Consider the following 13,635-nt stretch of genomic DNA (forward strand, 5'->3'; position numbering starts at 1 on the left):
CTGCCATAAGACTGACATGACACAGTCATGAACGTGTCATAAACATTATGTCAATGTCATAACGTTGTCATTAAGTGTCATTCGGTTAACCCTAACCCTACAAAAACCGAATGACACTTAATGACAACGTTATGACATTGACATAATGTTTATGACACGTTCATGACTGTGTCATGTCAGTCTTATGACAGTGTCATGTCACTCTTATGACGATACCTTCAAGTAAAGTGTAACCAAATATATTTTATTATAATATATAATAATTGTGTTAAACAGTGGAGTTTGTAGAAAAAAAGGCTGTAATTTGGTTGCAGAAATCCTTTTCTTATGACAACCATAGTTTGAGTTATGGATGTCGATGTTTAAAGTAATTCCCTGTTTTCTGTGTTAACCAGGAGGAGCACCTCGGCCTGGGCACAAGGACCAACATTTACTCAGGCACACTGAGGGTGAAGAGTGAGGAGGACGAGGACGCAGGTTACTCATCCTTCCAGGAAGTCAAGGTGGTCCTGAAGGTGCTGGGTTCTGGACACAGGGACATCTCCTTGGTGAGACACACTTTCACACACCTGATCTAATTATGACTTTGATTACATCCGATATCCTAACGGTGTTCACCTTTGCCTTTGGGTTCACAGGCCTTCTTCGAAACAGCCAGCATGATGCGACAAGTGTCCCATAAACACATCGTGCTGCTGTATGGAGTGTGTGTCCGCCACTTGGAGAGTAAGTGCATATTATAAAGAGTGTAGGTGTGTGAGTTTACAAATGTGGGGCTGTGTCTTAACCTTCTTTTTTTTTTCTTCTCGTGTGTGTGACCAGATATCATGGTGGAGGAGTACGTCCAACACGGACCATTGGACGTGTTCTTGAGGAGACAGCAAGAGCCGCTGGAGACGGCGTGGAAGTTCCAGGTGGCCATCCAGCTGGCGTCAGCTCTCAGCTACTTGGTAAGAGAGAAAAGCACAAATACATACACACAAATTTTACATAGCAAAGTAATATAATGTTGTTTGCAGTCACAGCCTTACCTACACAATTCTTCAAACATGATCTGAAAATATAACATTTTGATTATGCACTAATACATTAGGTTAATTGTGTATGTTTGTGCGTGTGTGTGTGTTTGTAGGAGGACAAAAAGCTGGTCCATGGCTATGTTTGCGCTAAGAACATCCTGCTGGCCAGAGACGGACTTGGCCCGGATGAAGGAGAACCTTTCATCAAGCTCAGCGACCCGGGAATACCAATCACAGTGCTCACAAGAGAGGGTGAGAGCACGCGCGCACACACACACACACACACACACACACACACACACACACACACACACACACACACACACACACACACACACACCCTCTGTCTCACTGGTACTAAAAGTGAAACCTAAATGATTGTAATAATAGCCAATGGAAAATTTCCCAATAGGTTCCGTTTTTTCAAACAATTCAGATAGAAATGAAAGTAAAACTAAAATGAGGACACGCCCAGTATGTGCAATTAAGTTTAACTGGAATCATTTGGATAATTAATGGTTTAGTTAATTAAACTAATTTCTTAAATCTAACTAGAAATCCAGCGATATAAATTGGCTGCGAGGGCAATTAAAATTATTATTATTTTGAACATGAGACCGACACACACACAGTGTGATGTTGAGACTTGAGTCCATGAGAATGATGACTGGCCTCTTCCCAGTAATTACAAAACATGCAACACCCTTTAACCTTTATGAAGTAATAAGATGCGTGGTGCAGCTTCTTCTATGCACTGCCCTATCTGAGTAACAATCTGGTATTGTTTTTACATCGTCTGTGTCACTGTGGGAAAATGTGTTCCTGGAGACATCAGCCGTGGTGGGAACTACCACAGAGGTTTGTGTTTCGAGCACTGGCAGGTGTCTGTGTGGACACATGTTGTCACAGCGATAGTGTCCCAACCGTACGAGGTGCACAAAACCTCACAGGTGTTAATTGAGCCAAGTTTGAAGACAATTAAGAAAAGAAAACAATAAAATGAAACATACAGTAGAAGTAAAGAACCTTTGAGATGAAGCAGGTTGTGATGGGAATGACATTTGCCACAAAATCAATAACATTGCACTGGGTACATTTCCCTCTTGGGCTGTAATTTGGTTTGTGAAAACTAAATCTTAAGTTCAGGGAAGACAACACAACAAGGACATTTCTCAGATTGCACAGTTCCCCTCAAATAGCCGCCTCATGTTTCCGTTTGTCTATTATAGCCAGAACTCGTGGGATGTAACGCAGTGTGGTTGCACAGATGTATACTGGCAACCCACAGGATGGACTGGAAATGTTTCTGTGCAAATGTCCATCGCTGCACGCTCTTGGGGATACTGCGCTCTCTCGCTCTCGGTTCCCAGAACTCTTTCTTCTGTCTTCATCTCTTTGCAGATGAACCAGTCTTCCAGTTACATATCGATGGCCTCATGCATAGATCTGATTGAACACATAGTGGATAAAGTGCTCAGAAACCCACCGGGAGCACTCTTCCTTTCTTCCCAGCAGTCTCTGATTGCTTTACACCAACCCCGTCAAATCTATGCATCACTTTCTCTCTTTTTGCTTTTTTTGTTGTCCTTCTTTCCAACTATTACACCCAATTATCTCTTCCCCCCACTCCCATTCCTGTCTCCATTTAGCCTCTTAACTGCCTCTCCTCCTCTTTACTCCTCGTCAGTCATGCTGGATTTCATTCAGAGCTGCATGCACTTGCTAACACACACACACACATGCCACTTCATCTGATGTTATGGATTTCTGGAGCCAGAAGCCAGATGTGGAGAGAGAGTTGCCTTTTGCTTCCAGTCAGTGATATATTCCAGTCAGACGCGGCCAATGCTTTTTAGATGCCATGGAGGCAGGCAGTCAATATTTAAAGCCAAACACTGTTGGTGTGGATCATGGTGTTGGCTGAGATCCATGCAATCACATCCCAAACATTACCTCCAAACAGTGCATTAACACAAGTATTCAGCATGGAGGTTTTTCTCCACCTGTTGTTGTAACAATTATATGGATTATGGATTTTCTTCTTATAAAAACCTAAGAACTATTATTTTAAGACCCTGCAGATGTAGTTTTTTGGTAGAAGAGACAAGTTACGCAAAAAACACTCATATCTTTATTGCTGACTTTTTTTCTTTAAAATTTTTTTTTAATTGTCTTATTAATCAAATCAAATCAAAATAAACTTTAATGTCCCCGGAGGGAAAATTGTCATGGACAATCAATGCTGTACATCCTGCATACAGATTATAAAACCATACACCATATCACATACTCACGCACACAACCAACAGAGATCACTTACAGACAGTACGACCAAGTTCCTGGTTAACACAAGTAATAAATAATTATAGTAAAAAAAAAAAAAAAATTATTGCACTTTCTCCTATAGCCTATTGCATCTTGCCTCTCAGTATTGCACAGTCTCTGGGTCTAAATTGCGCCTTTGTGTGTGTGGACTCCACCATCAGCATCCATTTAAAGGTGCCGAAGGATTAGTGTATATATCTATTATTAAAAAAAAAAAAAGAGAGAGATTTATATAACAATTAAAATGATGGATATAATACAACAACACCCTTAAACATCATTTAAGGCATGCATTCAGACTTGTATGAAGAGAACAGAGAAAGAGAAATATACAAAATATTCATTTTATTGGCATGTCTCACATCTTAAAGGAGCGTCATTTGTCTTGAGGGAGGGGGGGGGGGGGGGGGGGGTTCATTACAGCGCATTCAAAAATGATCAGAGTGTGTCTCCTGCAGCTCATACAGCAAGCTTGACTGTAACAGATCTGTGCTTAGTTGTTTCACTGTCGCTCAAGTTGACTTTGTTGACCTCTCCAGAGTGTGTGCATCGTATCCCATGGATCGCTCCGGAGTGTGTGAAGAACACATCCGCCCTTAGCATCGCGGCCGACAAGTGGGGCTTTGGTACCACCCTGTGGGAGATCTGCTACGATGGAGAAGTGCCCCTCAAAGACAAGAAACTCACAGAGGTATGTGACACACACAAGATAATTGATGCATCAAAACTTCGATAGCTATCCCAAACATCCCTGTTAATCATTTATTTTTAACGCCTTGTCTGCTAACATGCATTTACTATTCACTTTTATCTGTGTCTGTGCCGAGCAGAAGGAGAGATTTTATGAGACAGAGTGCCAACTGGCCACCCCAGACTGCACAGACCTGGCTGATCTGATGACCCTCTGCATGAACTACGACCCCATGAAGAGACCTTTCTTAAGGGGCATCGTCAGAGATATCGAGTCGCTAGGAACACAAAGTATGTATTAGCAAAATGAATATATTATACGCATTGTCTACACATGCACACACACACACATACAGTATGTATACTATTTATATATAGAGAGATAGAGTAGAGAATTTTGCATGTTATGTTTCGTGCTCATGTGAAGTAAAACCTCAGGCAGCATCTTGTTTCTGCACTTTTGGTTTTATTGCCCATGCGTCAGGCTTTTGCACCTCAACACTGTGCAGAGATGTGAGCCATTAAGATATGATCAAACAGTCCAAGAATGCAAAGTGCAGGACAGGATCCGAGCAGGTACAGGGGTCAGAAATTCAAGACGGTTGTTTTCAGTTGGAATATGAGCTGAATGTTTTGCATGTTTTGTATCTCACCTAGCAGCAGCAGCAGCAGCAGCAGCAGCAGCAGCAGCAGCAGCAGCAGCAGCAGCAGCTCATAAACAGTGCAAAAAGAGAGAGAGAGAGTTGTTTACTCGTGTTCATGAGGAAGTTCACTGGGTGCATTATCACCGATCTGCCCCTCAGCTGGGCCCCATTGCAGCTTCATGGACTCTTTTCTTCCACCTGCTGGCCATAATTAGATTCTGCAGTCAGTCTTACTAAAGCTAAAGCTTAATACGCCTGACCTTCTTATGTCTAAGTCCTAAGACAGGTGCAAAACCACCTTGTCTATTGCAAATTGCTCTCAAGACAAATAAAGTGTGTGTAATACATGATGATGACACCTAATTGTTGCTTGAACAATAAAAGTGGCCATTTGTGCAGAAAGGAGAACAAGTGAGCAGTTACACAACCAAATTCTAGTGGAAACTTTGACACTGTCAACCACAATAGACTTCCTATGATGCAAGTGAGCTGTTGCTGAAGAAAAGAGCCGCCAGGTTGATGTGTTAATCTTTTTTTCACATCTCAGACCCACCCCTCGAACGGCAACCTCTTTCTGAAGTGGACCCGACTATATTTGAGAAGAGATTCCTGAGGAAGATCAGAGAACTGGGAGAGGTGAGGTGTCCCTGCGTGTCCTTGTGTTTTAATCTCTGCACTACAGATCTTATCATTTGTAACAATCATCACTTCAACAAACAAACAAACAAAGCAGGTGATTTGCATTACATTTCCTGCAGTGCATTTCGTACTCTAAGAATTTGAAGAATGGCATCAATATTATTAGCAGTCTTGTAGTGAATCATGTCTTTAAATGAGCTGTAAGGATGAAAGAAAATACGATGATGGTATTATCTACAGATGCAGAACTGAAGGTATTTAGACATTTAGCGCCACACAGAGCCGAGCTAATAAATGACTCTTCAAACAACTTCAATTTCTCATGCTCCCTGTGCAGGGCCACTTTGGGAAAGTGGAGCTCTGTCGCTACGACCCTCGGGGAGATAGGACTGGCGAGCTGGTGGCAGTGAAGTCGCTGAAGCCCGAGAACCGGGAGGAGCAGAGCAACAACCTCTCAAGCGAAATCAACATCCTGAAGGCGCTCTACCATGAGAACATTGTTAAATATAAAGGAATCTGCCAAGAGGAAGGTAAGATCGGTCAGACGTACAAAGATGTACACAGAGAGACAGAAAGACGGATAGAAGACAAACACATTTAAGATCACATGAAAGGTTTCCCAAAGATGTGTTTTTAGCATGTGACGCGCAGTTTTACAAGTAGAACCAAACTTCTAGAGTCAGACAACAGTTTTGCAGCAGTTTCACTTAGAAAGAAGCTCCCAGTTACTTTAAATGATGTCAGTATTTACCATTTTGTATTTTACCATACGACGTCAATAACATTTACGACATAAAACCTCAAACTTGGCAAATCTGTTTTAGTTTGGCAAACTTTGAACAAACCTTAGGGGCATTAACGACACTTCCCGCTGCTCTAGACAAATTTGCCGCATCTTCTTCACATCACCTTGATAGAAAAATACACTTTAACACTTTAAACCTGTTTTTTAATGTAAGGTTTTGACTGTATTTCTTATAGAAGAACCTGAAACTAATTTGTTCTTCAAACATGAACCTGTTCTTCTCTCTCTTTCTGCTCATAGGTGGCCAGGCCAGCAAGCTGATCATGGAGTATCTTCCAATGGGCAGTTTGAAGGAGTATCTCCCCCGAAACAAAAGCAAGACCAGCCTCGGCACCCTGCTCAGCTACGCCGTCCAGATATGCAAGGTAACACAGTTACAGTGTCCTCAGACCTGCTGACATTTAACAGTGAAACACCATGACCTGAAACATTTTACACCTGACGACCGTGGAGCTACTTTAAATAATAAGCCGTGCTCGCTTCTTTAAATGCCACTCCGCCCCACACCCTCTATATAGGAAGTGTTGAAACTTTTTTTTTAAACACTGTAGTCATGTGATGGTCTCATCATTTGATTAAGGTACTGTATGAACAGATAAAGATGAACAGGAACCTTCAAACAGGGCAGGTTATGATCTGAAAATAAAATGACAATCATAAACTTAATGTATACAGTATGGCAGTTTACAATGTTAGAAGGTTACAGTGTGCACTACAAGTCAAATAAAACTATTTTAGAGAAAAGAAGAATTCAATTGAGCATCATAAGAGTGTAGGAAAACATGAAGACATCCCAAACTTTAAGCAAAAGGCTCCGACACTGAGTTAATTTGACATTTGATGCAGAGTGTTTTCATCAACAGCTTCAGGTTTTAATCTGCAAACATTTCAGTCACTCTCAGCTTGTATGGATAGAGACCCTGATCTGAATCTGTGTTTTTCTTTTTCTTTCTCTTTCTCAGGGAATGGACTATTTGGGATCTAAAAATTACATCCACAGAGACCTGGCTGCCAGAAATGTGCTGGTGGAGAACGAGAGCACGGTGAAGATCGGAGACTTCGGCCTCACCAAGAGCATCAAGGACAACGACGGATACTACACCGTGAAGGACGACCACGACAGCCCCGTTTTCTGGTGAGTTCAGGGAAGGGAGGATAGAAGAGCTCTGTCAATTTGAACCTCTTGTGATAGCTGAGATCGTATTGTTAGAAAACCCTTTGAAAACGGAAGGAGGGAATAAAAGGGAAGGAGATCCTGAATGAAAATGAATTAACTACAGACGGGTTATAGTAGATGAAGTGAAGAGGGAATAACTGTGTGAAATATGGAAAAATGATCAATTCTGAGGTGCAAATTAAATGAAGTCTTTTCTGCGATGGATTGACTCCGGTGTCAGGTGACATAAAGCAAAGGAAATGAATGTAAAGAGCAAGGTGTGAATGAAATGACAAGTCAGAGAGGAGACGGTGGAGCCATGTCGAGCTGCCGGTTCAGCTTCCAGACACTGGGTTTGTATCATCTGAGCTGGAATCGTCTCAGTCATCGACAAATTAAATTAGTGTATTGTAAAGGGGAGTGAACTGTTTGACCCTGATTCACAGATCTTTGAGAGAGTCTTGGGATTTTTCTGGTTTCTACAAAGTACTTAGGTGTTATAGTAGTAGTTCCTTGAAACAAACACATCTATGACTTTGTTGCAGGTGCATAACAAGAAACAAATTATTTGTTTATTCTACATGAACAACACTCATTTGTTTCTGAGTTTTTCCTCAGTCGATGTGAGGGTCTAAGGGCAGAGGATGTTGTTATGATGCTATGTGAAGCCCTTTGAGACAATCTGTTTGTAAAAACGGGCTATACAAATAAAATTACCTTGCCTTGCCTTTCTAATTGATGTTAATTTTGTACAGTGTGGATTTTGGAGTTATGTTCACCAGGTGGCCAGAAAAACAACTCCTAATAAATCATGTTCTTTCAATGCTGCTGGATGTGAAAACAGATTAACTGTCTGCTAATAATTTGCCGTATCAATTTAAAGTTGATGATTGTTTTTGCTAGTTTAGTGTTGGCAATAAAAGATCGATTATTCGTGGTTCAAGAAAATATATTTTCCACAATACACAAGTGAGAAATGAGTCGGTATTACAGATCGTAGTGAACTGAACAGGAGTTGATGCTGTTAACACCTGATGTCTGTGTTGTGCAGGTATGCCCCAGAGTGTCTGACCCAGTGCAAGTTCTACCTCGCCTCAGATGTCTGGTCCTTCGGGGTGACGATGTACGAGCTCATCACCTACTGCGACTCGTCCAAGAGCCCGATGACGGTCAGTGTGGATCATCATGATTACACACACATTAAAAATACACATCCAACCAACACACAATGAACCAGTCCTGTTGAAATAAGAGAACTGAATACATCACGGCAACAACAACAACCAACCACACACACACACCCACAGTCACAGTCACAGTCACACAGCCAGGGTTTGTGGCAGATGGTGCTGGTCCGCAGCCAGAGTGAAATATGACAGACTCCACCAGGAGCTGCGCCAATGAATAAGAGCTAAGTTGAGGATCTGCCACCGTCGTCCATTACAGGGAGGCAGGCAGTGACACAGCCACAGGTCAGGTTAATGCTAAAGGTGAAGTGGATGAAATAGAAAAAGCTACAACATGCGGAGCACACAGAAACTGTTGCTTCAGCCTGTTCTACATTTAAAGAGGAACTAAGCAGGATTTCTCCCGTGGTTATGCTACATTTTTACCTTAATTAAAAAGCTCCGGACTAATTATGATAGTTAACTACATGACTTGTTAGGAGTGAGAATGGAGGCTCTCTGCCTTCCACCTGGCGTCTCATGGCTGAAAACCAACCTTGCAACATCACGCTCCATAACCTGCAATCTTTTGTTTATGATGGTTAAGACTACACAAATGCACACATCGTATAATATAACGTTATCCACCGCTCCATGTATTGATTTTTCGCCGTCTTCGTTGTAAACAAATGCACATGGATGAGAGGAGGGTTCTCTTTAAATCAGAAAGGAGTCGGTGTTGAACAGAGTCATGTGTTGTTTCCTCTCTAACCTCTCCCCATCCTCCTCCACACAGCTCTTCTTCAGTATGATTGGTCGAACCCACGGACAGATGACCATCATCCGCCTGGTCAAGGTGCTGCAGGAGGGGAAGAGGTTGCCACGCCCAGAGAGCTGTCCCGAGCCCGTAAGGAACCGTCTTCTCATAACAAACATGAACACAATCATGACAAGACAAGGACACAGGTTTTATCTAGTCAATCTTGCAGAAATGTCTTTATTTAAATGTTTGGCCTTCAGGAAACTTAAACTTACAAATATTACAAAAAACTGTTTTTACTGTATGAGGAGGAAATGTTGGTATATTGGTAAAAAAAAAAAAAAAAAAGGAACAGAAACAGATTTGGTGAATAAATCTTTATGCAGACGAAGCATGTGGTTAAAATGTCACACTTGTTTATTTCATGTTCCTCAATCGTTCACATTTTCTAGGTCATTTTCTGTTTTCCACTGTCTGGGGTTTGACCTGCACTCTCAGTCCTACCACAGTTGTTTCTTTATTTTTTATATTTTCCTATGTTTCAGTCACAGTGTGTAGAAACTTTAATAGTTAAACGAACTCCAGGATGATCAGTGGTCAGTGTTAGGAAGGGAAGCAGTGAACCTCGACCAGTGTTCCTTTATTTTTGAGTGGAGTCAAATATTCAGTGCGGGAAACATGTACAGTTCACTTGAACATCGTTTTCTGACCGACTTATTTATTCCTAGAGACTACTTTGTGTTTTGCACTTTGTATGGAATGATTTTAAATATCAGGACATATCATAACATGAAATAATCTCCCTTTTACTTAAACTCTAAACCTAACTCAAGTCTGACCTGTGAAAAACCTGGCTTTCCGTACACAAATCCACTTTCCATTATCTTTTTTCAACATTGAAGATATTTAGTTACCCTGGAGTCAAGTGTTAGATGATTTAAGTTATTAAAACATGAACATTTGGAGGTACTGTGGTCTCTATTGACCTTAAAGAGCAGATCAGGAATCAGCCAAACCAGACTAATGTCTCTGAACAGTTCATGCTTCAGTTAAATGTCACATTTAATAAAAAAATATGAATTCCACAGAGTTGACAGATTTAAATTTGGGGAAAAGAGAGTAACCGCTGCTTTGAAGGTTGTCACGTACAGCTTCTGTCTCAACATAAACACTGACGCTGTGTGTGTGTGTGTGTTGTGCAGGTTTACGAGCTGATGCGTAAGTGCTGGGAGCAGGCGCCCGAGAGGAGAATCTCCTTCAAGCGCCTGATCGAGGAGCTGAGCAACATGCAGCAGCAGCTGCAGCAACAAAACTTTTAACAACCCTCCAGCTCTGTGAGACTCTGGGAGCGCTGTGGACTTCTTGCATGCGGACCTGGGAGCAGATGCAAATGCCAGAACTGGACTGAGATCAGCATCAGCTTTTTGCTGCTTTTGATTTTACAGTGGGACATATCTGAAGGGTCAGAGCTTCAGTCATGCTTCTTCACATTTAACTCTTTAAAAACCCTTATATAAGAATGTGTAAGTCCTAATCAACTACTATTTAGCCTGCTATATTTTTTTATATTTTTATTTGCTGGGCTGATACTTTTCACTTCCTTCTTCTTAACTTAGCGTCTGAATATCGTTAATGAATCAAGTAAATCCCATCGAACCTTATAGCCTTCGCCCACACTTAATGTGACCTATCTTCCAAAAGGACTTCCAAGGATTATCTAACACATGTAACTGTATCGTGAGAAGTGTCAAACTCGTGGACTCGTCACTCGTATATTCTAATGAGCCTTTTTAATAGTGTGGACTCAGGACTGACATCAGTCTCAAAGTTGGAAACCGAGCTGAGAGAGGAACAGTTTTTATCGCTCACAGTCGTGCAGCAGAGAGAAGTGCTCCAGTGGACGGGACGGGAGCACAGGCATCGACAGATACTGAAGATGTTGGTTTCAGCGTTTCTTTGTGCCACTGCTGTTTTGTTTCATGCACTCCTGTTTGGAGAGGAAAAAAAAAATCACCTGATATGTATCTGTTTTAGTTTGTGGAGCGATATCTGATACATGTTTATCTTTTCAGTCACTGAATTAGCAGCAGCAGCGTCGTCGTCCTCGCTGCTCAGTCGCCGTCATTTTACAGTTAAAACAATGAATCGATAATGGGTTTTTTCTTTCATTCATTGATTCAATTTAATGTTTTCCTGTCTTTTCCTGTGATATGAATTGGGTTTAGATTTGACCTTGAGGACATTTTTAACCATTTTCAGAAAATATAATATTCTCACAGATTGCTCTTTATTTGCTGTCTGCTGTCTGTCTGAAATGTATTAGAATGAATATTTCTTTCTTTGTAGAGAGGAAGTGTGAGCTACTTTAGAACCAGAACAGAAAATCTCATTTTCTTTTTTTTTTTCTTTTATTTACGGGTTTCTAAAGACTAAAACATGGTTCTGATGCTCTCGTCCTGCTCCTCCAACCACCAGAGGTGGAAGAGATTTTGCAGAAGTAGTGACAAGAAGTTTCTTTTTTTTGCTCTTTGCAAAATCTTCAGCAGTTGGAGATCAGAAAAGAAAATGCTGCTGGAGAATTTAGAGACCACATCACGCAAGTGACCACGTCGGTGTTTCAACCAATGAGCAGTCAGTAGTCATCACACACACACGGACTTGACGCTCACAGGTGGAAACACGACCATCTCGCCACGTTTCATGACTGTCGTTCACACGTGTGATGACAAAAATCTGTGTAGACACACAAGCAGATGCTAATGCACTGCCTCTGTGGTGGCTTCCTTTGCCATAAACACACGCACACAAGTGCACACACACAGTCTTGACTGATGAATCTACCTAAATCTTTAAAAGAAAAAACTTGTGTGTCTCAGGAGAGATTAAGAGAAGTACCTGCGAGAGACACTTGAGGGCAGCATACACACACAAATATACTTTACATTATTTTTATATACATTTACTCATATACACACATTATGTATACAGATATATATGTATGAGTAGTGAGAGAGAAAAGGACTGTATGTAGAAGGAGTTGAGAAGATTTTCTGAAATGAGAGATTGAAGATTATCAGTGAATGGCATTTATTGTTTCTGCAAATTTTTCTTTTGTTGGCAGACATCGTTACATTTGCATTTTATTTGTAAAATATTCATTTTAATCCTCCCCCATGATAGATGATGTATTTTATCTGTGTATAGGCGATGCAGTTTGAGCAGAGGGTTTGTTCTGTGGAGCTGTGAAGTGTCGCTCGGTCACATATCACCACTTGTAAAAACGGTCAGTCGAGTCCGACGCAACCCCGCGGCTTTTACTGTGAATGTTGGCGGAAATTAACAACAACGACAAAAAAAGGGGCTGAAGAGGAGACAAAGATGAGCTTCAGTCCACATTTTATTTAGGAATGTAAAAGACAATTCCTTCTGCTCAAAATAAGAGAAAAGAAATATATTTTTCAAAATATAAGACCAAAGTATGAATTATGGAAGGTAAAAGTATCCATAAATACACAATGAAAAAATAAATAAAATCAATGTTTGTTGTGTTCTGTCTGTGTCAGTCCAAATGCAGTTTCATCATTATTATTATCATCATCAATACTGAAAACAATTTGTTCTATATATTACAGATCTACGTAGGCATGCTGAAATTGCTCTAGAAATACCTTATTCACAGTAAAACAATATCAATGTCAGTGTGATATAAAATTTCTGCAAAATCTACAGTATATATTTCAGGTCAGATAGGAAAAAGAAATCCACATACTTGGAAAAGGAAAAAAAAACTGTTTACAAAACAAGAAGCACAGCAAATCTAGATTTATCTACAGCCAATAAAGTGTGTCAGAAAATCAGATCATATTCAGTATTGCAAAGCTTTGTGATCAACGCACACTCACACACACCATGAGTGGTTCGTCATTCAATATTGCAAATTCCAGCAGCCTCACCACTGATGAGTAGTAGTTTTCACACTGGTCCAATGGCAGCACACTGAAGCTGAGAGGAGCAGGAGGCTCCGTTTACACAACAACTGACAACTTTGGGGTTTTTAACCTGAAGTCAAATCAGCCGAGTTTGTGTTTATCGAACACGCACATTTACAAAAAAAAAAAAAAAAGACTACAAATAAGATTTTCTACTCTGGTTTAAATGAAGACACAAAAATATCATATCTCTGTTAATAACTAAAGACAAAAAACAAAAACAGAACTGATCGTGAACTCTCTGAGGTGCAAACTGCACCCGCCTACGAGATTCAAGAAACACCCTTCAGCCCGTGTGCGCACACGCTGGCTTTGTTTGTGCTGTTGTTTTAGTGTACAATCATCATGAGGACATCGCGTCTCGGTGGCACAGAGGCACAGGAACTAAAGAGATCGAACCTTTTCTCCCTCAGTCTCAGTGAGACATCGCACACACACACGC

General features: G+C 40.9%; 1 protein-coding gene across 1 annotated transcript in view; it reads left to right on the forward strand.

Moving 5' to 3' along the window:
- Positions 1-12,745, forward strand: part of jak1 (Janus kinase 1) — a 36,467-nt gene extending 23,722 nt beyond the window's left edge. Inside the window, exons 13-25 of the mRNA XM_083970499.1 lie at positions 396-548; positions 639-726; positions 823-950; positions 1,133-1,271; positions 3,884-4,035; positions 4,175-4,325; positions 5,226-5,314; positions 5,655-5,847; positions 6,363-6,487; positions 7,085-7,257; positions 8,330-8,447; positions 9,241-9,351; positions 10,407-12,745. Coding sequence (XP_083826625.1) covers positions 396-548; positions 639-726; positions 823-950; positions 1,133-1,271; positions 3,884-4,035; positions 4,175-4,325; positions 5,226-5,314; positions 5,655-5,847; positions 6,363-6,487; positions 7,085-7,257; positions 8,330-8,447; positions 9,241-9,351; positions 10,407-10,523 — 1,737 coding nt within the window. The 3' untranslated portion in view covers positions 10,524-12,745. The remainder of the gene's footprint in view (positions 1-395; positions 549-638; positions 727-822; positions 951-1,132; positions 1,272-3,883; positions 4,036-4,174; positions 4,326-5,225; positions 5,315-5,654; positions 5,848-6,362; positions 6,488-7,084; positions 7,258-8,329; positions 8,448-9,240; positions 9,352-10,406) is intronic.
- The last annotated feature ends 890 nt before the right edge of the window (positions 12,746-13,635 follow it).

This window comes from Trachurus trachurus (genome assembly GCF_905171665.1).
Source record: "Trachurus trachurus genome assembly, chromosome: 4".
In the NCBI taxonomy this organism is placed as follows: Eukaryota; Metazoa; Chordata; class Actinopteri; order Carangiformes; family Carangidae; genus Trachurus; species Trachurus trachurus.